Genomic DNA, 23,850 nt, shown 5'->3' with positions numbered 1-23,850 from the left:
AATAGAATGTGACAGTTAAAAAGAAAGAAATTAAAGAAAAAAAGAAAGAGAGAGAGAGAGAACCCCAAGTGGGGTTTGGGTCGGCTGATCCAAGTGGGGTTTGGGTCGGCTGATCCAAGTTGGGTTTGGGTCGGCTGATCCAAGTGGGGTTTGGTTCGGCTGATCCAAGTGGCCACTTATCAGTCACTGTGCCACCATCCCTCTAACAGGGCCGAGTGCGTCACAAAGGTCCAGCTCCACGACAGTCTGAATAAGAGCTAACGCGAAACATCAGCTGTAGAACGTGACCCTTTATCCTGCTTTAGAGGTCCTGATGCAGACTGCCCACAGCAGGGTTAGCTCCAGGACAGGGTTAGCTCCAGGACAGGGTTAGCTCCAGGACAGGGTTAACTCCAGAACAGGGTTAGCTCCAGGACAGGGTTAGTGCCAGGACAGGGTTAGCTCCAGGACAGGGTTAGTGCCAGGACAGGGTTAGCTCCAGGACAGGGTTAGTGCCAGGAGAGAGTTAGCTGCAGGACAGGGTTAGTGCCAGGACAGGGTTAGTGCCAGGACAGGGTTAGCTCCAGGACAGGGTTAGGATGGATCTAGAACTCTGGAATGCTGATATTGTGTACATCGTTCTAGAACCCCTGGGATGTTGACATACTTTGCATGGTTCTAGAAACCTGGGATATTAACATGGTTTAGTCATTAGTAAAGGCTTTCTCCTCTTTCCTATCCTCTTCTCTCCTCTCTTTACCCCTCCTCTTTCCCCCCACTTCTCCTCTCCCCCCTCCTCTCCTCCCCCTCCCCTCTCCCCTTCTCCTCACCTCTACTGTCCTAACCTATCCTCTGACAGAACCCAGCACATCTCCAAACTCTTTACAGACCATTTCAAGACATATCCTTATTACGTAATCATTAACCATCTTTCACGGGGGCTCCATTTCAGTTAAACTGCTCACCTGAGTTTGAACCAAGGTCAAGCCTGTCACAGTAGTCTTCTCCAGGATCACATAAAGGGTCAACCAGGAGCGACTCACCTTTAAAACAAGTGGTTCAGTGCTGAGAGCGTCCTGCAGGTCAGCAGCCGTGAGTCTCAGTGGGCAAGGACGTTCCTCTCAGAAGGACGGCACCATCACCTGTCCAGGTGGTCACCCAGCGCCCTCCACCTAACGGGCTCTGGGAGGAACCAGGGAACACCTGAGCTCCTCGTGCTCGACTTCCTGCTTCCCAGTGTTTCTGACGACTCCTTGTCTTCGCTCGTACGTTTACGTTTCTCCTCTACAGTTTGTTCCTTCTTTGTAATCCTTGTTGCTAGCTCCCGGCTGAGTGCTGCGCGCTGTAATCCCTCGGCCTCACGTCTCTCTCCTCCGTGCTGTGGAACTGCTGTGTCAATCTGAGCTGGTGCGGAGAGAGTGGGTTCGAGATGGAGAGAGAGAGGGAGGGAAAAAGGGAGGAGGGGAGGGAGGGAGGGGGAAGAGGAGAGAGGCCTGTCAGTTTGATTATGTCCTCTCCCTCTGCCTGTATCTTCTCTACATGTGTAGGTGGAGAAACGAGTAATGTGGAATTTCACACTCAATAAGGACCTCGATTAAACCAATCTTTCTATCTATCTATCTATCTATCTATCTATCTATCTATGCAGTGATACAAAGGAAAGAAGGATGAGGTTAAGACATAGAAAAGAGAGGAGTGGAATTAATTGACAGAGGAGAGGAAATAAGGGGGAAATTAGCAGATGAGGATTAGTAGATGAGGAAGAGGAGATGGAGACAATTGAGACAAAGAACTTATATTGTTCTTCTATACTCTTTAATTGAGATGAGGAGATGAGAGAGATGGATGAAGACATTTAGATAAAGGGGGTGAGAGAACTTCATTAATACAAAGTTATAACTATGTCAATGCAACAGTACAGCTGATCCGGCTCTAACCATATCAACATCACCAACGCCAGCCTCAGACTCTTATTTAGCACATAACTGTGAGCATCACGACAGGGATAGAATGCCCCAGTAAAAAACCCACACACAGCCACACACACACACACACACACACACAGGCACACACAGCCACACACACAAACACCAAATCACACACACACAGTCTCACGCACACACACAGTCTCACACACACACAGTCTCACACACACACAGTCTCACACACACACACAGTCTCACACACACACTGTCAAACACACAGTCACACCAGGATGCTCTCCAACCTCTTATCTGCGTGTACGCAGTCAGCCTCTCTGTCAGAGGCTGTTAGGCTCTTAGGACTCACACACACACACTCATACACACTCATACACACACACGCTCACACACTCACACACACACTCACACACACACACACTCACACACACACTCACTAATACACACACACACACACACTCATACACAGAAACACAAATTCTCACACATACATAATCACATACACACACACACACACAAAGTACACCCCTGCTGGCCGAATATCGTTTTTTTCTATTCCTTTAATAAGATCAACCACTCTGTAGTTATCTCCAAAGTTGCTGTCTGATGTTTCTGATACATAAACATGTTTACTCCAGAATAAAATTAAGATGTTTTCAGATAAAACTTTAGACCGTTAGATCACTACCAAACAGTTGAAAGTGTCGATGTCAGTTTCTCTTAACAGCCTGTTACACAAAATATCTCTGTACAAGTTTATTAAATATTTTACAGCAATATCACGACTAAATTAAGACGTGTAAACAAACCAGAGACTGGTGAAGTGCCCAAGACCAGCGTTCCCCGGGGTGATACTGCAACTACACCATGAAGCTGGAGATGAAGTCGTTACTATGGAAACCTTCCCCTGCCATACTCTCCCTCCGTCTTCCTGTCTGAGTTCGACAGCAGAGGAGAGCTCTCTCACCAGCTGAATAGGAGGGTGGGAGGACATGTCTGCACTCATGACAACCTGAGGAGAGGGGGAGGAGGGAGAGGAGAGGGGGGGAGGAAGAGGAAGAAGAGGAGGAGGAAGAGGAGGAGGAGGAGGAGGAGGAGGAGGAGGAGGAGGAGGAGGGGGAGGAGGAGGAGGAGGAGGAGGAGGTAGAGGAGGAGGAGGGGGAGGAGGAGGGAGAGGAGCAGGAGGATTAGGAGGAAGAGGAGGTGGAGGAGGAGGGGAAGGGACAGAAGAGTGTTAGTAAAACTGATCAAGATATCTGTCTCTTTGTATGTGTGTGACCACAAGTATGTGGGTGCGCATGGTCTGTTGCACTCTGTCTGTCTGTGAAGACTCTCTGAGAAACAATACTGTATAGATAAATGATTTTAATTCATGTAAATACATACAAATGCAGAAGGCTGATGATAAGGGAACTGTTAGCCTGGGTGAGGACAGACTGACATGTAACAGAGTAGAACACTGGACTTGTGTGTAACTCAGCTGAGCCTAACTGGGGACTTCTCTTCACTCCAGTCTCCTGGTGGAGGGGCGCTGGGTGGCTATTCTGCTGCTGGTGGTGGAGTGTGTGTGCGTGTGTGTTTAGGAGTGTGTGTGTGTGTTTAGGAGTGTGTGTGTGTGTGTCCAGGACATTCATATAGACAGACAGAAACACAGGAAAACAGAATGGACATGCAGGAAAGACAAGACAGATTGACACACGGATAGACAGAGACTCTCACACACACACACACACACACACAGACAGGCAGACACACACACACACACACATATAGACAGACAGACAGACCCTGTAGGATCCTGAGTGTTCGGGCTGTAGCTCCTCTGCACCTGTGTGTGTATTAATAGCCTGTAATCAGCCGGGGTTTCAGATTACTGCCCATAACCTTTTGGCATCTTTATTATGATACAGGTCAGACTGACCAACCTGTCCACGGCCTTCTCACACACTCTGTCTGTCTGTGTGTGTGTGTGTGTGTGTGTGTGTGTGTGTGTGGTGTGTGTGTGTGTGTGTGTGTGTGTGTGTGTGTGTGAGGTTGTCTATGTGTCTGCCTGTGTGTGAGTTTGTGTGTCTTTTCTGTTATGGTTCTACTGGGCTTCATATAATTACTGTCCAATATTAAAATAATAAACACACATACACACAGCCATACACACACAAACACTGACACCAAAGATGCCAAAAGTACACAAATCCTTCACTCAAGTAGAAGTACAGATACTCATGTTTAAAAAGTAAAAGTTTAAGTTTTGACTACACTTTTCCCATCAAGCTAAAGTAAAGAAGTGTGGGCTCTGACATATCCTTAAGTAAAAAGTAGCCAGTGCTACTACCTGTTTTAGTGTCACGCTTATGTTTGCAATGATAAGACAATGATAAGTATGTTTCAAAATAAAACAAATATTGTTTCAACCTCAAACTTTTTTTCACACACAACACTACACCAATTTAAATTTTTTCAAAACTTCCGAAAAATTTGAGCTGAAAAATTCAGATTGCAACATCCGGGATCCCAAGCTATTACTTGCCTCAGACCGGACCTCTCTCCTCAGACCCCAAGCAGTGATTGTATGACTGATCTGCATGTATGACTGCCTGCAGCTACACCTGGATGAGAGGGGCTTGAGGAGAGAGGTCTGCAGCTGGACCCTTCTTGGAGAAGTGAGATGGTTCGATTGCATTCAGGCTCCGATTTTTTCGCTTTGAATTTTTTCGCCTTGAATTTTTTCGCCTTGAATTTTTTCGCCATGAATTTTTTCGCCTTGAATTTTTTTTATCTGAATTTCACCATTCGAAATTTAGCAGAATGGAATTTGTTATTTTTGAATTTCTGAAGCTAGAATTCTTTTATTGAATTTTTGGGATGTGAATTTTACTGTTCGAATTTGAGCAACCTGAATTTCACGAACCTTTAATTTTTTTCTCTGCATTTTTTGAAACATTGAAATAAATGTATATTTCAATTTTAAAGAGGTGACTTCAAAACCAACACATTCGGTGGTGTTTAAATTTCAATATTAAGTGTTCAATGCCTTTTAAAATTCAAAACATTATGTTATTGATTTGCTTCTATACTACTGTTTCGCACCATGGTAGCTTTGTAGACTTATGTAAGCTTATGTTTGTTGTGCGTGATAGCCAGGAAATTAAAAGGAGGAGAGAGACAGAGGAGGAGGAGAGAGACGTTGTTTGGTTAAGATGATGATTCATATATATAAGAGGATTGAAGGAGGGAATGGGGGGTGGAGGAAGGGAAGAACAGATAAAGATAGAGGGATGTTGAATCATAAAGAGGTGAGAGAAAGCAGGTGATGAGGAAAAGAGGAAAAACAAGGTGATGGAAAAGACGTCGTCTTCACACCAGTGGCATGGCCAGACTTTTTTAACTCCACTACCCGTATCTACTTTAATTACTAGCACCACAGTGTCTTAATTCTAGTTTATTTAAAAAGATAAATAGACCTACCAATCACAACACAACCGAGTGGCACCATAAAAATATAATATAAATCTTCCATACTTTATTTAAAGAAATTGTACTTCTAATAGTAGGCTACATACAACAAAAAACACTATACATTCAAAAGGTTGTCGTCCGAATGATAATATAATCTGCCTTCTAACAGGATGTGACTTCACATACCCATGTGCACTGGAGGCTCCTGCTCTGCATCCCTTCCTGCCCCTCCTCCCTGTCTTTTCTGTTCTTTATATCCCAGCATCAAATCATTCTTACTGTATATTGAGGGGACTGGTATGAGTAACCACAGTAACCACAGTAGGTTTCAGGCATCTGGCACTTTCCTAGTCAAAGTTAGCACAGGGTTCATTTTGTGGCAAGACCTCCCTGTCACATTGTTCTGTTAAAGTTAACAGCGGTCCTGTGGCCAGCTGGCTTTCAGTTGGGGTAACTGGTAGTGGTAGAGGTCACATATTTAGATAGCTGTCATCAGGTTGAAAACGTATTTTTCGAAAGGTTGAACAAATATTTTTGAAAGAAAGTTTTGAAACAACAGTTTCAAAAGATTTACAAATATTTTCGAAAAAAGTTTCAAAATGTTGTATTTTTTTCACATCTGGACCTGATAGCTGTCGTCAGAATGTGAGAACAGGCAGAACATATTGTCATGCTTAGGGTAAATACACTCTGTACTCTGTACACCTCTTAAATAGGAAAGTCAACTTTTGAAATCACTTAAAAAACTTCAAACATAATAATGGAATGCTACAACTTCTATATGCTGAATTCAAACTGTTCATATAGACAGCAGAAAGTCAAGGCTGACAAGTGCTTGATTTGATTTGAACAGTATTTCCATGGTTTGTAACTTAACTGACAACAAAATGGTTTCCTTTATAAAATAAATAAATACATAAATACAGCTGGTGGAGCCTAGTTCTAACTGCCCTCCTCATTGTTTGCAGTATGGCGCCCTCTGCTGATCAAAAACGTTTAGTGAGCTAAAAGTACTTCCGCTGTGGCTGAGAGAGAGACCGCCCTCTTCATCGACAAGCCTACTGAAGCTCCGCCTCCCCAGGCGAGCAGGGAATGCGCATCCTGTTCGACCTGTCAGCCACGTCACCGGCTTCAACTTTTTCATGACGTTACAGACGGGATAACAGATAGTAAAGTCCTTTGCAGAAATTGTGGACTCTAGGATTACTTGTTTTTTTTTTTACCAGACAAACGAGATAAATAGCTATTCTACTGAGTTTTATATTTTTTTTATCGTTTTAGCAATCGTAGCCTTTAGGTAGGTTATCAGCTTATTCAGGAGAGTAACTTGACCTGAAGAGTCGGAGTCGCTAGATTTTTTTACTTGCAAACTTTGAGAATTTATTCTTCTCTTTTGTAAACAATTATCTCCAACGTTTTGATTTTGAACGAGTAGCCTAAACATGAACATTTTTCGTCTAGCTGGTGACGTGTCGCATCTTGTTGCTATTATTATTCTGTTTACAAAGATATGGAGATCCCGATCGTGTGCTGGTAAGTTGAACAAAGTAAGCTGCTTTTGGACAGTTTTAGTCCTGAGTTACTGTATCTGGAAACAAATTGTTCTCTTGCGCTAAACTAGCTCGCTTACATAAGATGATTAATTTCACTAACATGGGAACAGCCACTGGCATTAATAGATACTTTGGATGTGGACATTAAATAGCATGCTAAGTAGTTCGTTACCGACTCTCTTTGTTACTTTGCGCTCTACAGGCATGCCTGCCCTGCAGTCTAAAAAAATATGCACTTGTACGCTGCAAAGCCTGGCAACTAACTTTCGCAAAGTACAGGAACTTCGGAATCGTAATGGTAGTTGTTACCATCGTGACAAACATTGTAAAACACAACGCAGGCCTTGACGCTTGAGCCTTGTAACGTGGCAGTGTTGTCGAAGCATTTCACGGACAGGTCTCCTGTGAAAGTGACACCAACGACTCGTCAGTTGAAGTATTTTCATGCAAAATGTATTCCCTCAAATCGGTTGGCCTATACCCCCAAAATGTGGTTAAACGTCCGACTGTTTGCTATTGAAGTGCTTTGGATAAAGATCTCTGCTTCATACATGTACAGTAAGTTGCGTAAAACCCATGTATTTGATATGGAAGTGGTTCAAACAAACCACTGGTGACTGGTGTCTAACAAACCGAACCGGTGGCAGTGAACGTGGGATATGAACCTGACTGGCAGCGTGTTTCTCCGCAGGGATCTCGGGAAAGTCCCAGGTGCTGTTTGCTCTGGTGTTTACAACCAGGTACCTGGACCTGATCACCACCTTCATCTCTGCCTACAATACAGTCATGAAGGTGAGATGACCTTCGACCTCAGAGAGTTATCTCAGAGGGATGGGCACAGGAGCTCAGTGGTTAGTGCTTTTGACTCCAGATCAAGAGATTGCAGGTTCAAACCCCGTCTGGCCCTCTGTGTCTCTCTCTCTCTCCGTGGTGCAGGTGGTGTTCCTGGGGCTCGCCTACGCCACAGTCTACCTGATCTACGTCCGCTTCAGGAACACCTTCGACTCAGAGAACGACTCGTTCCGCGTTGAGTTCCTGTTGGTTCCTGTGGCTGGCCTGTCCTTCCTGGAGAACTATGCTTTCGCTCCATTAGAGGTACTGTACACACCCGTGTCTATAGCAGACTATAGTATAATACAGTAGTAAAATGAATGCAAGAGACTACAATAGGGTAGACTGCAGTGAAATACTTTTTAGGCTACTTCTTTGCTACTGTAGGTAAAGATTGACCTGTCCAAACTATGCCTTCACTTCTCTAAAAGAACATAGAACAGAATAGAATCTAGAATAGAATCTTGATTAGAAATGAGATTTCAGAATGAGATCAAATGAGATTTCAGAATGAGATCAAATGAGATTTCAGTCAGTTGACACTTCACAGTTCCTCACTCACAAAGACGTTATATTTGTATATAGAGAGCCCATCCTCCTCCTCCTCCTCTTCACCATGTATGAAAATCTGTCTATGCCCAGATCTTGTGGACCTTCTCCATCTATCTGGAGTCGGTGGCCATCTTGCCACAGCTGTTCATGATCACCAACACCGGGGAGGCGGAGTCTATCACCACCCACTACCTGTTCTTCCTGGGTCTGTACCGCACGCTCTACCTGGCCAACTGGGTGTGGCGCTATCACACCGAGGGCTTCTTTGACCAGATCGCCGTGGTGTCCGGTGTGGTGCAGACCATCTTTTACTGCGACTTCTTCTATCTCTACTTCACCAGGGGTGAGGAAGAGGGGGGAGAGGAGGGAAGGAGGGGGTAGAGGATGGATATTTTTATCAGGATATTTTACTTACTATTTGAATTTACATTTATGATCACTTTATCCTTGTGAGTTGCCCGTACTGACCCTGGATGACTTCTTCTTCTTCTTCTTCTTTCTCTTCAGTGTTAAGAGGAAGCAAGAGCATGAGCCTGCCCATGCCGGTGTGAGCCCCTTCCTGCCTCCACCCTCTGCAACTGTGCCTCCACCCTCTACAGCCTCTGTTCCCCTCCTGACGGTCCTTCCTCATCCAGCCCCGTTCATCCACCACCTGGAGGACTCGCAGAGCAATGTGTACGACCCAAAGGGATATACGTGTCTAAGAACGGTACAGTGTGTGTCTGTGTGTGCATGCTGAACGGTACAGTGTGTGTCTGTGTGTGCATGCTGAACGGTACAGTGTGTGTCTGTGTGTGCATGGGAAAGTGTGGGTTAAGTCTGTCAATGTGTACTTCTCCTGTAAGAGAACTGACCAAAGGACTTTGTCGTTATGTCTTGGTTCATGTGTGTTGAATGTTTTGTCAGATCTGAGTAATAAAGAATCTGTTTGGTGTTTGCTTCTCCTCTTTCTTGGTGTAGATTTTTCTACTTGATTGTCAAATGCAGTTGGTATTTTTAAATTTCTCGCTTTCATGACAAGTATGCTTTTTTAAGTCATGATATAAATAAAAATGATATCGGTTTCGTATCTGTGTGCTAATGTTTCACTCTTCTTTTTGCCATCTGGCTACTGTGAACCCTTTTCTAACCTGCCTTCAACCTCTCTCGGCAAAACCTCCAATATTCATTCCTGTTCAGTAAGTTCTGAATTAGTTCTCGGAGTGAAATGGGGCTTGGAACTTCAGGTGATGTCACAGAGGAAACTAAAGATATTGGAACTTTTATTAAGGAAATCAGAGTGGCATCACCAAGACTTATGTTATTTGGTTTTATAGAACGTCTTCATGTAATATCATATGGTCATAATATTTAATAGCACAAATGGTAATGTATGAATATGCAAGTTGTGTCAATAAAACTCTCCTTTGTTTGTCACCCTGGCTCTCCTTATGATAACTGTGTGTATGGCTGGTTTTTAACAGCAGTCATTCACTACAATTTGCTGAGCGCACACACACACACACACACTCTTGTGTACACACCATCACACCTTTAGGTCAACACTTGATGCTTCATGAAAGTGCTTTACTTGTCTTCGATTGCATGCCAGCCAACTAACAATCAATCATGCTCAGGGCACCATAATGTACATTTTGGAAACAATGGTACAAATGAATAGTGTAGGTGAATCATGTTATACTGTAGTTGAGATTAGCTTATTGTTGCACTCTTGTATGTTCCTTGACACACTAACCACTGAAATACAGTTAGAAATGTTCACTTCTGATTCTTGACAATGTGCTGTACTTAAACAGTAGATATTGTATAATTAGCACTATTTACTGTTTATGTCACTTTGGATAAAAGCATCTTCCAAATGAATGTAACTGTAAATAACAGATATGTGAGTTAGTGAGTGAGTAAAAACCACCAACAACCACTTCACATCATACCAAAACAGCATGTTGCTCTTCGGTCCCCTGTCCCCCCCGATGTCCAAGCACATGAAGGGACCAGGTAGCATGAGCGTGTCCCCTCGTCAGTGGAGCAGAGCCTTGCGGTGTTTGTACAGCACTTTGCTGCCCTCTCTCACCGCCCCGCTCACCACCTTGGCAGCTGAGGTGATTGACAGCGGTGAAGTGGCCAAAGCCGCCGCCCTCTCCACCACCTTCACCTTCTTCAAGGCCTTCCCCTTCCCCTTCTCTGTCACCCCCGCACCCTCCGCCGCCCCCTTCCCCAGAGCAGTCACCAGCTCACACCAAAAAAGCTTTTCTGCTTTCCTCCTCTTCTCTTCCTCCTCCTTCTTGCTCCTCTTCTCCTCCTCCTCCCTCTTGCCCTGGGTTTCGCTTCCCAGGAGCTTTAATGTTGACATCTCTGGGATCCTGCCCTCCCTGCCGGCGGCCTCCTCTTCCTCCCCCAGACCCGCCTGCCGTTCTCCTCCCAGAATCCTCTCCTGCGCCTCCCCGATGGCTCTCTCTGCCTCCTGGTACATGTGGCAGGTGTAGCACCCTCCGCCGTTGCCCTCCACCATCTTGTCGATCTTCTCCAACAGCTGGGCCACCTGAGAGACATCTGTTTCTCCTCTCCTGCTGTTGTCAAGCACGTGATATCCTCCCTGGCAACCGCTCACAAACTCCCTGAGTTCCTCGCTCGCCCCCAGGTAGTCCTCCACGCTCCTTTCCCCCACCTGGTCTCCCCAGGTGAACAGAACCATGGTGTACCTGGAGGCTGCAGGTCCAAACACGGCCCGGACCCAGTGCAGGGCTTCTCTCTCCTCCGGGGTGAACCTGCCGGGCTGGAGGGTGAGAAGCAGGGCATGGGGTCCTGGGGAGGACAGGAGCACACAGTGGCCCACCTCGCACGCCACCTCCCGGAGGGAGAGGCGAGTGTTGAAGAATCCTGGTGTGTCGACCACAGACACGCTCCTCCCACAAACGGAGACGGTCAGCCTATCACAGCGCAAGGTCACGGAGCAGGGGGAGGAGTCCACCTGGAAAGCTTCCCTACCAAGGATGGTGTTTCCAGTGGAGCTCCTACCTGAGCCGGTCTTCCCCACCAGCACAACCCTCAGATCCCCCGGACAGGCCTGCTGACTGCCGGGGTCCTTCAGACAGAGGCCTCCAGGGAGGGGCTTGGTAGGACATGACTTCCCAGGACACGGATCACCAACGCTGGGTTCCTGAGCTGGTCGACCGGGCTCCTCTGGTGCTTCCCCTGCTGGGACGTGATGTACAGGGATCATCGTGAGTAAGTAACTATACTAACTTCATGCGTGTCCTGCCCTGTGGTGTGATGTGCAGGGCTGTGTGCCCACGTGTGTTTATCTTTCGTGATACACAACCATGAACCCACAAGGAGTGCTCTTTTGACCACTGAAAAAATGTCAGTGACACATGTTGAGGGGTGTCATGGGAGAAACTTGTCAGTCTGCACTACAACACTAGTGACCCTGACTTCTGTTGAAAACTGTAGGCTATATAATACATATTTTCATTTTAGAAATAGATAATGCTACTTTAAAATCAACTGTAATTTAAAGCAGGTAGATTTAAAAAATATATTCTGTGTACAACTCAGACAGAATGTCGCCTAAATGTAATTTGTCCTCACCAGAACTCGACGCAGCACATTCCAATGACGCCATCCTCCCGGACACATGCAAACAGTCGACACTACGTTAGAAAGTGTATTAATGACGAATTTGTAGTGTAACTACAAGTCTAATCCACACATCTATAATTTTCAATCGTGAAGAAAATTCGGCGGTGAGCTATTTTTATCCGTGTCTTTCCTTCTTTCGGTCTCCGGTCCGTTTCTGCTTGGCGCAGCAGAGATGCAGACAGACCGTGATGTCACAGTGATACGGAGCGCACGCGACCGGGCCGCTGTCTGTCAGTGTATCATTCCTATTCATCTTCGTTTTTACGTCTTATTTGTGTGTTTATCAGCAGCATTTAGTAAGTAAATAAATACACATGCATAAGCCTTGCTGACATGCAGAATACATTTATTTTTTAAGGGTTAGTAAAAGTTACTCATTTACACCTTCTTCACCAAAACGTGACGTGTTTCTATGACAAGCTAGCGACCAAACGTCTAGCGACTAGTGACAAATCGAGTTACTTTCCGTTAGCCTGCGTTTTTGTTGTTGAGCAGCAGCAGAATAACCTTTGATTTGTGAATGACGTCATGTTTGCCTTCCTTACTGTTCTATCGTTCCCAATGTTTATAGGCAACAAGTAGGCTGTTAGGTCTATACGTTTTTTTATTAATCAATTGATTAATAGGTGGATTAATAGGCTGTTAGATTTTTAATTGTACTTCTGAAATATATTACGTCGTCACGTGATCTAGCAACTTTTAGCGACTTTTTAGAGAGCCAATAGCGACTTCTGGTGAGAATTATTTTGCAACACTGAGACCAATAAAAATCAGCTCGCAGATTCGTCTTCCTGGCAAAATATCCAAAAATGGAACGAAAGTAATATCTGTAGGAATCCCCCTGACTGGACACCGCCCCTTGTTGAGAATGCGTGAGACACAAACACGTTTTGGTTTCATTTAGTCAACTACGAGTGTGGACGACAATTGGTACACATACTCTAACAATGGATATTATTGAAGGAGAATTGACGTGTGTCATCTGCTTGTTAACTCTGACCGAGCCTCACCAATATCCATGTGGACACAGCTACTGCCTGTCCTGCATTACTGCCATGAGGCGCTTACAGGACTACCAATGTCCAGAGTGTCGAAAAGTCTTCCCCAGAAACGAAGACGTCATTAAGAACTACCGCCTTGCTAACATCGCCGAAGCTTACAAGAAATCGGCGCTCTCTGAGGTGATTTTACAGGTATGAACACAAGGCAGCTGCTTATGCTAGTAGTAGTGCTCTAATCTCCAAACTTTAACCTTCGATGCATTCTGCTGCTGGTGTTGATAACTACGAAATAAATATGTTTTATTGGAGTATAACTATATTGATTTTCTTCTCAGTATTCTCCAATTCAAAGAATTAGGTCATGCGACATTGTGACATGGCCACAGGCTCTGATGATAATCATAGCAACGACTTTCCTCCGTAAGTAGCGGGCTACTACAAGAACACGTGACTGTACCGACAACAGCGGTCAACTGGGATGAAATAATATACATTTAGAATAACACATAATGACGAAAGTTCTCTTTCTACAGTTAAAGTACTTACATACTTAGTACTTGATACTGCGGAAAACACAGTAGAGCAGAGATCTCAGCTGGAGCCGGACTTCTGTCCTGCTGATCTGGAACAACAGGCATGCACTTCTCTTTCCCCATCTGTACAATATATACAAAGATACATCTATAATCTTTACAATATTCAAATACAATATGCTTCTATTACACACATACACATCAAGCCAGGGTAATAATATTTTCTTAATATTCAAACTTTTTAAAATGAAGTTGGTTGTTAAATCTTGAGTATAGTCCAGAAATGGTGTATAATTTGTTAAGTAATCCAGTTATCAAATCTATTGTAGGATCCCAGGACTGGTTTCTTTGAGCTGCTGTGGGTCCTGGTATCTCTCTCCTTCTGGTGCGTCTGGAAGGTCTTCTATGGACTGTACGGATCGCTCGTTTGGCTAATTTCATCTGTCTTTTCCATCATTTATTTAGTCATTTATGGTTTAATAACGATCATAGTTTCCGCCATTCTCCTAGCGTTTACATTTGTGTACAAAATATTCAACATTTTTGCCTATGTAGTTGGTTGGACTTGTATAATGGGATCGCTCGTATTATTAGTAAGGAATAACCGTTAAGTCTGTGTTGTCAATGTGCATTCAGTAGTCTAATTTAAATAGTAAATAAACACAAAAAACTCAAGCATGGCTTAACTCATCAATCCTGGTCTTGAATTTTGACAAATCTGTGCAAAAGTGTTACATTTGGTGGTAAATCCCAGCTCTTTTTGCACCTTTAGTGGTTAAAAGGAGTTTGTGAAGAATGAGACACCTGCAGCTGCTTTGCTTGGGGTTTGATCTTTTACACTAACATTCTGAAAAAAGTCTAATATATTAGGGCAAAAGTGATATAGTCATCCAAATCTAAATCATATAAACTTTGGATAGAATAATGATCGGTTTACAAAGCTGCACATTATCAGAATAATTTATTCGGCTTTGTATGCATTTACATTTAGCAGACGCTCTTATCCAGAGCGACTTACAGTAAGTACAGGGACATTCCTCCCGAGGCAAGTAGGGTGAAGTACCTTGCCCAAGGACACAACGTTATTTTGCACGGCCGGGAATCGAACCAACAACCTTCTGATTAATAGCCCAACTCCTAACCGCTCAGCCATCTGACCCCCAGTATGCATCCCATGACATAAAGTAACTCGACATACAAGACACATCTATAACATTAGATTTTCAAGAACTTGAAATACAATATACATACATGTAGAACAAACTTTCCACGGACATACAGTATATAGCCATAGCATACACCTCCAGGGGCGTGTACAGGGAGTGTCCAGGGGTGGCACTGTTCTAGACACGCCCCTGTACACCTCCCACCCTGTTCCTGGAGAGCTTCCTTCCTGCCCCAGTTGAAACTCTGACCTGATTCAACACATCAGGACGGCTTGTGAAAGGAACAGACCCACTCCACTTTGCTCCTCGCTGGCAGACTGCGCCCTCCCGTGGACACGTGTGGTACTGCATCATCCTCAACCAGACCCAAGGTTCTGGTGGGTAAAGATGTGACACTCTCAACACTTAGAGGTCCAGAGAGAACTGGACCTCCTGCAGGCCACCCTAGGAGCCCTGTTGTCTTGGGACAAGCTAAAGTGTCTGTTGAAGTGAGGCTTGGTTTACAAGCTGTGCTCAAGATGTTGTCGCAGGGGGAAGGGGATAGAAGGAGACTCAGCGCTCTGTTCGTCCCCAGGGCTGGAGTCCCCAGGGCTGGAGTCCCCAGGGATGGAGTCCCCAGGGCTGGAGTCCCCAGGGCTGGAGTCCCCAGGGCTGGAGTCCCCAGGGCTGGAGTCCCCAGGGATGGAGTCCCCAGGGATGGAGTCCCCAGGGATGGAGTTCCCAGGGCTGGAGTCCCCAGGGATGGAGTCCCCAGGGCTGGAGTCCCCAGGGCTGGAGTCCCCAGGGCTGGAGTCCCCAGGGCTGGAGTCCCCAGGGCTGGAGTCCCCAGGGATGGAGTCCCCAGGGCTGGAGTCCCCAGGGCTGGAGTCCCCAGGGCTGGAGTCCCCAGGGATGGAGTCCCCAGGGCTGGAGTCCCCAGGGCTGGAGTCCCCAGGGCTGGAGTCCCCAGGGCTAGAGTCCCCAGGCTGAAGAACATGCTGCTTGTACCAACTGCCAAACTATCCCATCCCTCCCTTGCCCCAGAACCAGGTCCAGTTCCCTGTTCCTCCTCCACCCAGGGTCCAGTTCCCTGTTCCTCCTCCACCCAGGGTCCAGTTCCCTGTTCCTCCTCCACCCAGGGTCCAGTTCCCTGTTCCTCCTCCACCCAGGGTTCAGTTCCCTGTTCCTCCTCCACCCAGGGTCCAGTTCCCTGTTCCTCCTCCACCCAGGGTTCAGGTTCCTGTTCCTCCTCCTTCCCTTGTCGGTTCCCCAACAGCTCCCCTGCTCCGGTCTCCAGTACGGTCTCTTCTTCTATCAGACTCAACGTGGGGAAGATGTCCGCCAGCACTTGTACTGGCTCGGCCACAAACACATGCAGGCAGCCCATTTCTCCGCAGTAGCTTTCCGGCAGGGCCGAGGACTCCTCGGATTGGCCCACCGCTGCCGCTACGTCGATCACGGGCGTGACGAAGTCATCAGCCAATTCCAGCCCTGGTTCGACCGCGGTGCTGTAGTCGAGGCGTGATTGAGCGTTGATGTCCACGGGGTAGCCGCCCTTAGCCATGCCCCCCAGCTGACTGACGGGGTTGTCGGGGGCGACCAGGAGCGCAGGTGGAGCAGGGAGACTGGTGATGTCCACGGTCACCGCACAAACACTCTCTGCAGGGAGGCAGAGGGAAATACCTCACTTATACAGACCGAACCCTCTCCACTGCTCGTCTGGGGCGTTCACTCATGTATTAGTGTTTGATAGATAGATAGATGGATGGTGGACAGACTCAGACTGACTGATTGCTAGTTACCTGCAGGGGTCTTCTGGGGGTGTGGGTGGAAGGGCCACTGTCTGCAGGTGAGGCTCTTCTCCTCCTCCTCGGCCGTATCTGGGCGAGGGGGGGGGTCACCCCCCATGACCAGGCCCAGGGGCACCGCCCCCACCCACTTCCTGGAGCGCACACACTGCAACACGTCCATGATCCAGCGAGAGCCCCGCCACACCACGTCCAGACCCTGGGGACAGGAGCGAGGAGGAGGGTGTGTTAGAGAGGGGAGGGAGGAGGAGGGTGTGTCAGAGAGGGGAGGCGGAGGGGAGAGGAAAGGGGGGGAGGGGAGGGGGAGGAGGTGAGGGCGGGGAGCGGATGCCAGGTGCGTCTGACCCCCTCACCTGTGCCAGCTGAGTGATGTGGTTGAGACGCTCCTTGGCCTCCTGCACCTCCTTGGGGTCCATAGCCTCCCGCAAAGCCTGCTGGGAAAGATGCGTGTCCAGGTCCAGACGGACCCAGGCCTGGCAGTAGTGGGACAGGAAGTCACGTTTGTATGTCCAGAAGTGCACTATGGGAAAATCGGAAGTTGATCAAAAAGAGAGGGAAGTTATCATGAAAGGGTATACACGCACAATGAAAAACAGCGGCAGGCACACACACACACACTCAATTATATCAGTACTTACCCAGCTCAAATATCTGCAGAGGCAGAGTGAAGCCTTGCTCTTTGGTGCCCACTAGTGGCCAGTAGTTGGAACTGAAGTCTTCGCTGGGGGGCAGCAGCAGGATCATGGACATCTGCTCTCCCATGTGGAGCAGCTCCCTGGTGTACACACCATACTGATAGGCCTGCAGACAGAGAGGGGGCGAGCGAGGGAGGGAGGAATGGGGGGATGGGAGAGAAGGAATGGGAGAGAAATAGAGGGAGGGAGAGAGACAGAGAGAGAGAGGCAGTGATACAGTACAGTAGAGTTTAGATCAGACTAAATAAAAACCAAGAGATTGAATAATCAAGTTGTTATTATTTAAATCTTTCTCCACAGTGTAGATCAAAGCTGAAGTGCCTGCAGGTGCACCAAGCCTGTGATTGTGTTTACCCTATAGAGGGGGATGTTGAGCTTGGTGAGGAGGAGTGTGACTGCTGTTCTTAGATGCCTCACAAAGTCCCCCAGGACGCAGCTGTCAATCAGGCCCTCATCCCCACCCCCTGGACCACCAAGCACACTCCCATTGGCTGTAGACAGAACGTGGCTCTGTAACCACGCCCATTCCTCTCTAGAGAGAGAGAGAAAGAGAGAGAAAGAGAGAGAAAGAGAGTTAGAGTGAGACTTCACTCAAACATATAGAGGCAGTTACAATTGATCCATGCAATACTTCTAAGATATACAGTACACGTGCAGAACACACGTGTACTGGAACTCATGTGTTCCTATGACACGAAACAGACCGTACATGTCATGTAACATACAATACAGGACATATGACAGGCGTGTGCAGTGCGGCGTGGCGTGTCAGTGTACCGGGACACGTGTGAGTTGTGTCGTATGCGTGTGTGACACAGCAGGTTGGGGAACCTCTGGGGCACTAGGACCCTGATCTGCTCCACAGAGCTGCACAGCTTCAGGATGCCCACGTACAGGCCCGGCTGGGCCCGCTGCCCGCTACGCCTGTGGTAGCTCAACTTCTCCTGGGGAGGATGTACAGGGGTGGGTGGGGGAGTGGCAGTGAAGGAGAGGAGTGGAGGGAAGGAGGGAGGGGGTGGGTGGGTGGGGGAGGGAGGGGCATTGAAGGAGAGGAGTGGAGGGAAGGAGGGAGGGGGTGGGTGGGTGGGGGAGGGAGGGGCAGGGAAGGAGAGGAGTGGAGGGAAGGAGGGAGGGGGTGGGTGGGTGGGGGAGGGAGGGAGGGGCAGGGAAGGAGAGGAGTGGAGAGAGAGAGAGAAAAGACAGTTTGGGGTCAAATGTTGCTTCGTCATTGTGGGACTGAACAATGTTTAGTTATATTGTCACCCAGCCACAATTACACACACACACACACACCTTGAGCTGCTCTGTGAGTGTGTCCATGGCGGAGGGTTCCGGCAGTAAGGGAGTTCTGCAGCGATTCTTCTCCAGTCGGTCCAGAGGAACCCAGTGGAGGGGGGGTTCTGGGGTCCCAGTGGGGGCAGCACACTCCCTCACCGTCACCAACACCACGTTCCCCTGCCGGTCCTTCAGGGGCTCATAGTACACCTGGCCCAGGTCTGAGGTCCCCAGAGAGGACTGGGGGGAGAAGGAGGGGGAGAGAGAAGGAGGGGGAGAGAAGGAGGGAGGAGAAGGAGGGAGGAGGAGGGAGAGAGAGGAGAAGGAGGGGGGAGAAGGAGGGAGGAGAAGGAGGGAGGAGAAGGAGGGAGAGAGAGGAGAAGGAGGGGGAGGAGGAGGGAGGAGAAGGAGGGAGAGAGAGGAGAAGGAGGGGGGAGAAGGAGGGAGGAGAAGGAGGGAGGAGGAGGGAGAGAGAGGAGAAGGAGGGGGGAGAAGGAGGGAGGAGAAGGAGGGAGGAGAAGGAGGGAGAGAGAGGAGAAGGAGGGGGAGGAGGAGGGAGGAGAAGGAGGGAGAGAGAGGAGAAGGAGGGGGGAGAAGGAGGGAGGAGAAGGAGGGAGGAGGAGGGAGAGAGAGGAGAAGGAGGGGGGAGAAGGAGGGAGGAGAAGGAGGGAGGAGAAGGAGGGAGAGAGAGGAGAAGGAGGGGGAGGAGGAGGGAGGAGAAGGAGGGAGGGGAGCATTAAGAGGGAGAGAGGCAGACAGCAAGAGGTAAATAGAGGGAGAGAGGCAGACAGCAAGAGGTAAATAGAGGGAGAGAGGCAGACAGCAAGAGGTAAATAGAGGGAGAGAGGCAAACAGCAAGAGGTAAATAGAGGGAGAGAGGCAGACAGCAAGAGGTAAATAGAGGGAGAGAGGCAGACAGCAAGAGGTAAATAGAGGGAGAGAGGCAGACAGCAAGAGGTAAATAGAGGGAGAGAGGCAGACAGCAAGAGGTAAATAGAGGGAGAGAGGCAGACAGCAAGAGGTAAATAGAGGGAGAGAGGCAGACAGCAAGAGGTAAATAGAGGGAGAGACACAAGTTTCTAGAAACTTTTTTTCAAAATTATCTTTCAACCTATAAAAACATTTTTTGTCAACTTTTTTTTCCAATTTCTTTGTTCAATCTTTAAAAACATTCTTTTGGGGAAAGAATAATCCGGTCATTCAGTAACGTACAGTACAAGTTATACAGCATCAGACAACAGCTCTCACCTGCAGCTGGGTGACGGCCCGCAGGATGTTGTGTCTGTTCTGCAGGAGGGAGGAGGAGGAGGAGAGAGCGGAGGAGAGGGCCTGTTGGAGCCAGGGCACCTGCTGCCAAGCACAGGACAACTGGGGAGAGACAGAGAGGGAACAAAGCTACTTCAACGTAAGCCACAGATATTATACAGGGCACAATGCTGTACTTCCTGTATATTTATCTATATTTGATTGACAGCTGACCTTAGCGAACCAAAGGAAGTCCTGCGCGATGGAGGTGGAGCAACATTGGATCTCCACCAATGGGAGCTGGTCGTCTGCAGTGACCAGTACGTTCTCCTTGTGGTAAAACACAGTGGCCAGGTACACACCCCTAACATGGCCACCACACGGAGGAGAAGAAGAGAGGGGAACGAGAAAAAGGATTGAAGAAAAAGACTGTTGAGCATAGCAAGAAGATGATATTGCAGAAAGAGTTAGAGGAGGGGGAGGGGGGAGAAGATGGAGAGGGGGAGAGGGGGAGAGGTAGATATCCAGGAGAGTAGGTGAGGAGAGAGAGAGAGGTAGAGAAAGAGAGGTAGAAAGAGAGAGGTAGAAAGAGAGAGATGTAGAGAGAGAGGGAGAGAGACAGAGAGAGGGGGGGTAGCTGTGCAGGAGAGGTGAGGAGCTTCTACACCTTACCTCTGAAGGAGACGCACAAACTTGGTGGCCGACTGGAAGAGCTGCTTCAGACTGCGGGACACGGACAGTCGCTTACTGGGACAAGAGAACCTCGAGCCCTCTGTAGCGCACCAGGGAGAGGGAGGAGAGGAGGGGAGGAGACAGAGAGAGGAGAGAGGGAGGAGAGGAGGGGGTGGGGGAGGAGAGAGGGAGGAGAGGAGGGGGTGGGGGAGGAGAGAGGGAGGAGAGGAGGGGGTGGGGGAGGAGAGAGGGAGGAGAAGAGGGGGTGGGGGAGGAGAGAGGGAGGAGAGGAGGGGAGGGGGGAGAGGAGGGGAGGGGGGAGAGGAGGGGAGGGGAGGGGGGGAGACAGAGAGAGGAGAGAGGGAGGAGAGGAGGGGGTGGGGGAGGAGAGAGGGAGGAGAGGAGGGGAGGGGGGAGAGGAGGGGAGGGGGGAGAGGAGGGGAGGGGAGGGGGGGAGACAGAGAGAGGAGAGAGGGAGGAGAGGAGGGGGTGGGGGAGGAGAGAGGGAGGAGAGGAGGGGAGGGGGGAGAGGAGGGGAGGGGGGAGAGGAGGGGAGGGGAGGGGGGGAGACAGAGAGAGGAGAGAGGGAGGAGAGGAGGGGAGGAGACAGAGGGAGGAGAGGAGGGGAGGGGGGGGAGAGAGGAGAGAGGGAGGAGAGGAGGGGAACGAAGTTAGAGACTTGAGGGGGGAGTATAGGAACTGAAACACAGCACTGTACCTATCCAGTATTACATGTAGTGAGTAGTGTACCTATGCAGTATCCTCTGTAGTGGGGTTCCCTGGTCTGTTCCAGAAGCTTCCTAACCACAGCTTCCTGGTTCATGCAGTTTGCCTTCACCCCTACACACTCCCTCCAGCCTACACACACACACACACCATTTTAAATAGTCAAAACAAAAACAACATAAATGACTGACCAGAACGCCCCCCTGTACACTGTCCCATGTACTTACTGGAGGGGGCAGCACTGAGCGGGCTGGAGGTCTGTGGTGGGCCCCAACCCTTCACGTTGTAGGCCATTACCCTCACATAGCAGTGCATTCCCTGCCAGACCACACACACACAGAAGCGATCGTTAATGGGCTGGCTTTACCCTGATGACTCTGCAGGGTGAATACATCATTAACTCTCTCGTCATTAATTATTCTGGCTAAGTGGGGCCGTCTGGACCACCAGGAGTGTTATGGCTGCAGAGGCGTCGCGGCTCGAGAGACGTGAACATGCTTGTGTGTGTGTGTGTGTGTGTGCGTGCGTGCATTTCTCCTTGCGTGTGTTATGTATGTCTGTGAAGCTCTGTGTCTGCATGTGTGAGTTTGTGTGTGTGCGTGCATGTGTGTACGTGTTCATGTGCCTGTATGTGTGTGCGTGAGCGTGTGTGTGTGTCTTACGGCTCTGAGTCCAGTGATATTGTAGGCGGGGCTCTTGGTGTCGGTGATCTGGGCGGAGCCACTGATGCGTCTAAAGCTGGAGGAGGAGCTCCACTCCACTGTGATCATGTGACAGGAACAGGAAGACAATTGTACCAAAACCAAACCTCTTACAGCTTTATATTTAGCTGTGAAGATTTTCACCATTCACTATTCAGAAGATTTGACTGGTGTTTGACCCCTGCTTTTACATACATTTTTCATTAAATTTTATTCATTCAGCAGACACACAAAGTGACATGCAAATAGTGCATGGTATTAAAAGGTTCAGTAGGTCAGGGTTTAGATGCTCCTGTACTCCTCCGACACCCACCTCTGTAGCAAGTGATGAGTCCAGTCGTCATGCCAACCGGCTCCTTGATTGCCACGTACAGAGAGGAGGAGCTGGTCACCAGGAGGGACACACTGCTGGGGGGGGCAGGGAGCTCTGGGAGGGAGGGGGAGGAGAGAGGGGGGAGAGAGAGAGAGAGTATGAATAGAATGGAGGGAGTGAGAGAAAGAAAGATATAGAGAGAGGGTTATAAAGAGAGAAATGAAAGGGCTGAATAAGATGGAGCAAAGGTACGCTGGAAAAGGACCATGCCCCGGCCCTGTATGACAACCCCTGACCCCTGACCTGTGAGCTGGAAGCTCCGCCTCATCCTGCAGTACAGCTGCTGCCTCAGGGTCCACAGATGGTGCTGTTTCTGGGCGTCGACCTGCACGTGAGGCCCCACCCCCGCTTTGGACGCAAGTTCGTTCTTCTTCTCTTCCGCCTGCCTGCTCGCCAGCGAGACCAGCGCGTCTAGCTTCCGCATCCAGTCAGCTGGGCGACACACTGACGAGGAGGAGGGATGGGAGGAGGGGAGGAATGAGGAGGTTCCCATGGAAGGGGACAAACACACTCCATCTAACACACTCATTCTCTAATTCTCCGTCACACTCACAGACGGGGTTGTGTCGGGCTCCAGCCCTCGTCAGCACGTGCAGCAGGGGGGAATTCTGGGTAAGCGCCGCCACATCCAGAGGGACCAGACCCTGTTCGTTCACTCGGTTCACTCCTCTCTCCCTCTCCCTCTCCCAGTCCTTCTCTTTCTTCTCTCCTCTGTCCCACACCCCTCCTCCTCCTCCTCCTCCTCCCCCCGTGGAGGAGGCGCGGTCTCTGGAGAGCAGGGTCTGGACGGCCAGCGTGTCCTCGTGCTCCACCGCTTCCCACAGGCTCTTGTACTGGTGCAGAGGAGGACAACATGAAGACAGGGGCGGGGGTGGGGGACAGAGATAAATAAGGACAACTTACAGTGGGCGTGGCCCGACACGGGTGTCCGGGCGTTTGCGTTTCCCCGGAGATGGAGGCGTCTCCGCCCCGCAGCCTGACTGACAGGTTCCTGTAGAGGCGCTTGGGGGAGGCAGCACCCAGGGAGCGCCGTCGCTGCAGCGGGGTCGGCACGGAAACAGACATGGTGCCACCCTAGTCTGTAGCAGGACGGAGGGAGGTGGAGGGATGAGGAGGGAGGTGGAGAGGAGGAGCTGGAGAGGGAGGTAGAGAGGGGTACAAAAGGGAGGTCGAGAAGGGCGGTAGGAAAAGAGGTTGGAAAGGGGAACAGGGAAAGAGATGGGTTATGGACTGAAGAGGCAAAGATCTGATAAAAATGTTGAAAAAGCGGTTATAGGAGTGAATGACCTCCACCTTGTGGAGGGATGAGGAGGGAGGTGGAGTGAATGACCTCCACCTTGTGGAGGGAAAGTTAGGGAGAGAGAAACAGACGGAGGTCGAGCAACAGGGAGAAGAGGAAAGGGGAGGTGGAGATGAGGAAAGGGGAAGTGGAGATGAGGAAAGGGGAGGTGGAGATGAGGAAAGGGGAAGTGGAGATGAGGAAAGGGGAGGTGGAGATGAGGAAAGGGGAAGTGGAGATGAGGAAAGGGGAAGTGGAGATGAGGAAAGGGGAGGTGGAGATGAGGAAAGGGGAAGTGGAGATGAGGAAAGGGGAAGTGGAGATGAGGAAAGGGGAAGTGGAGATGAGGAAAGGGGAAGTGGAGATGAGGAAAGGGGAGGTGGAGATGGTGTGAAACGTGAAGAGAAAAGGCAGTGAAAAGAGCGATCCAGTGTCTAGATGTGA

The 23,850-nt window shown here is 49.1% G+C and overlaps 4 protein-coding genes and 1 long non-coding RNA gene across 7 annotated transcripts in view; 2 read left to right on the top strand and 3 right to left on the bottom strand.

Annotated features, from left to right (window-relative positions):
- kcnj4 (potassium inwardly rectifying channel subfamily J member 4) overlaps positions 1-1,327 on the bottom strand; it is a 6,734-nt gene extending 5,407 nt beyond the window's left edge. For both annotated transcript variants that reach the window (XM_062485752.1, XM_062485760.1), the window contains exon 1: positions 1,023-1,327. The gene's annotated coding sequence lies outside the window, so the exon portion shown is untranslated. The remainder of the gene's footprint in view (positions 1-1,022) is intronic.
- A 5,152-nt stretch (positions 1,328-6,479) lies between these two features.
- Positions 6,480-9,727, top strand: kdelr3 (KDEL endoplasmic reticulum protein retention receptor 3). Its single transcript, XM_062485973.1, has 5 exons — positions 6,480-6,908; positions 7,620-7,720; positions 7,865-8,023; positions 8,402-8,654; positions 8,819-9,727. Exons 1-5 carry the CDS (start codon positions 6,818-6,820, stop codon positions 8,860-8,862), a joined length of 648 nt encoding a protein of 215 aa, XP_062341957.1. The 5' UTR covers positions 6,480-6,817; the 3' UTR covers positions 8,863-9,727.
- A 9-nt stretch (positions 9,728-9,736) lies between these two features.
- On the bottom strand, positions 9,737-12,222 carry LOC134039752 (GTPase IMAP family member 4-like). 2 transcript variants are annotated; one of them, XM_062485803.1, is made up of 2 exons: positions 11,903-12,222; positions 9,737-11,509 (listed from the first exon to the last, which is right to left on the bottom strand). In XM_062485803.1, the coding sequence occupies exons 1-2, from the start codon at positions 11,934-11,936 to the stop codon at positions 10,332-10,334; spliced, it is 1,212 nt and encodes a 403-aa protein (XP_062341787.1). In that variant the 5' UTR covers positions 11,937-12,222; the 3' UTR covers positions 9,737-10,331. The 2 variants fall into 2 exon arrangements, with proteins under 2 accessions (XP_062341787.1, XP_062341794.1); XM_062485810.1 differs by having other exon boundaries at positions 9,737-11,506.
- A 136-nt stretch (positions 12,223-12,358) lies between these two features.
- Positions 12,359-13,589, top strand: LOC134039871 (uncharacterized). Its single transcript, XR_009932835.1, has 3 exons — positions 12,359-13,146; positions 13,290-13,374; positions 13,488-13,589. It is a non-coding gene; the product is annotated as an uncharacterized LOC134039871 (long non-coding RNA).
- A 1,564-nt stretch (positions 13,590-15,153) lies between these two features.
- On the bottom strand, positions 15,154-23,423 carry LOC134034050 (ankyrin repeat and fibronectin type-III domain-containing protein 1-like). Its single transcript, XM_062478381.1, has 18 exons — positions 23,031-23,423; positions 22,681-22,960; positions 22,371-22,571; positions 22,068-22,181; positions 21,716-21,813; positions 21,281-21,371; positions 21,078-21,185; positions 20,328-20,427; positions 19,890-20,019; positions 19,659-19,778; positions 18,429-18,650; positions 17,913-18,079; positions 17,490-17,667; positions 17,079-17,241; positions 16,794-16,960; positions 16,435-16,639; positions 15,628-16,291; positions 15,154-15,574 (listed from the first exon to the last, which is right to left on the bottom strand). The coding sequence occupies exons 1-18, from the start codon at positions 23,190-23,192 to the stop codon at positions 15,154-15,156; spliced, it is 3,591 nt and encodes a 1,196-aa protein (XP_062334365.1). The 5' UTR covers positions 23,193-23,423.
- Positions 23,424-23,850: the final 427 nt, after the last annotated feature.

The sequence above is a fragment of the Osmerus eperlanus genome, chromosome 2, assembly GCF_963692335.1.
Source record: "Osmerus eperlanus chromosome 2, fOsmEpe2.1, whole genome shotgun sequence".
Lineage (NCBI taxonomy): Eukaryota > Metazoa > Chordata > Actinopteri > Osmeriformes > Osmeridae > Osmerus > Osmerus eperlanus.
Note: the sequence above shows the minus strand (reverse complement) of the source record. Positions and strands in the feature narration are given on the sequence as shown.

What these genes read in the sequence shown, in the direction of transcription:
- kdelr3 (XM_062485973.1), top strand. Translation starts at nt 6,818, where the DNA reads ATGAACATTTTTCGTCTAGCTGGTGACGTGTCGCATCTTGTTGCTATT. An exon ending in GAGATCCCGATCGTGTGCTG is followed by an intron (nt 6,909 to 7,619) that starts GTAAGTTGAACA and finishes GTTTCTCCGCAG; the next exon opens with GGATCTCGGGAAAGTCCCAG. An exon ending in CCTACAATACAGTCATGAAG is followed by an intron (nt 7,721 to 7,864) that starts GTGAGATGACCT and finishes TCCGTGGTGCAG; the next exon opens with GTGGTGTTCCTGGGGCTCGC.
- LOC134039752 (XM_062485803.1), bottom strand. Translation starts at nt 11,936, where the DNA reads ATGGCGTCATTGGAATGTGCTGCGTCGAGTTCTG. An exon ending in ATGTGCTGCGTCGAGTTCTG is followed by an intron (nt 11,510 to 11,902) that starts GTGAGGACAAAT and finishes ATCACGTCCCAG; the next exon opens with CAGGGGAAGCACCAGAGGAG.
- LOC134034050 (XM_062478381.1), bottom strand. Translation starts at nt 23,192, where the DNA reads ATGTCTGTTTCCGTGCCGACCCCGCTGCAGCGACGGCGCTCCCTGGGT. An exon ending in CGTGTCGGGCCACGCCCACT is followed by an intron (nt 22,961 to 23,030) that starts GTAAGTTGTCCT and finishes CCTCTGCACCAG; the next exon opens with TACAAGAGCCTGTGGGAAGC. An exon ending in GCGGAGCTTCCAGCTCACAG is followed by an intron (nt 22,182 to 22,370) that starts GTCAGGGGTCAG and finishes CCTCCCTCCCAG; the next exon opens with AGCTCCCTGCCCCCCCCAGC.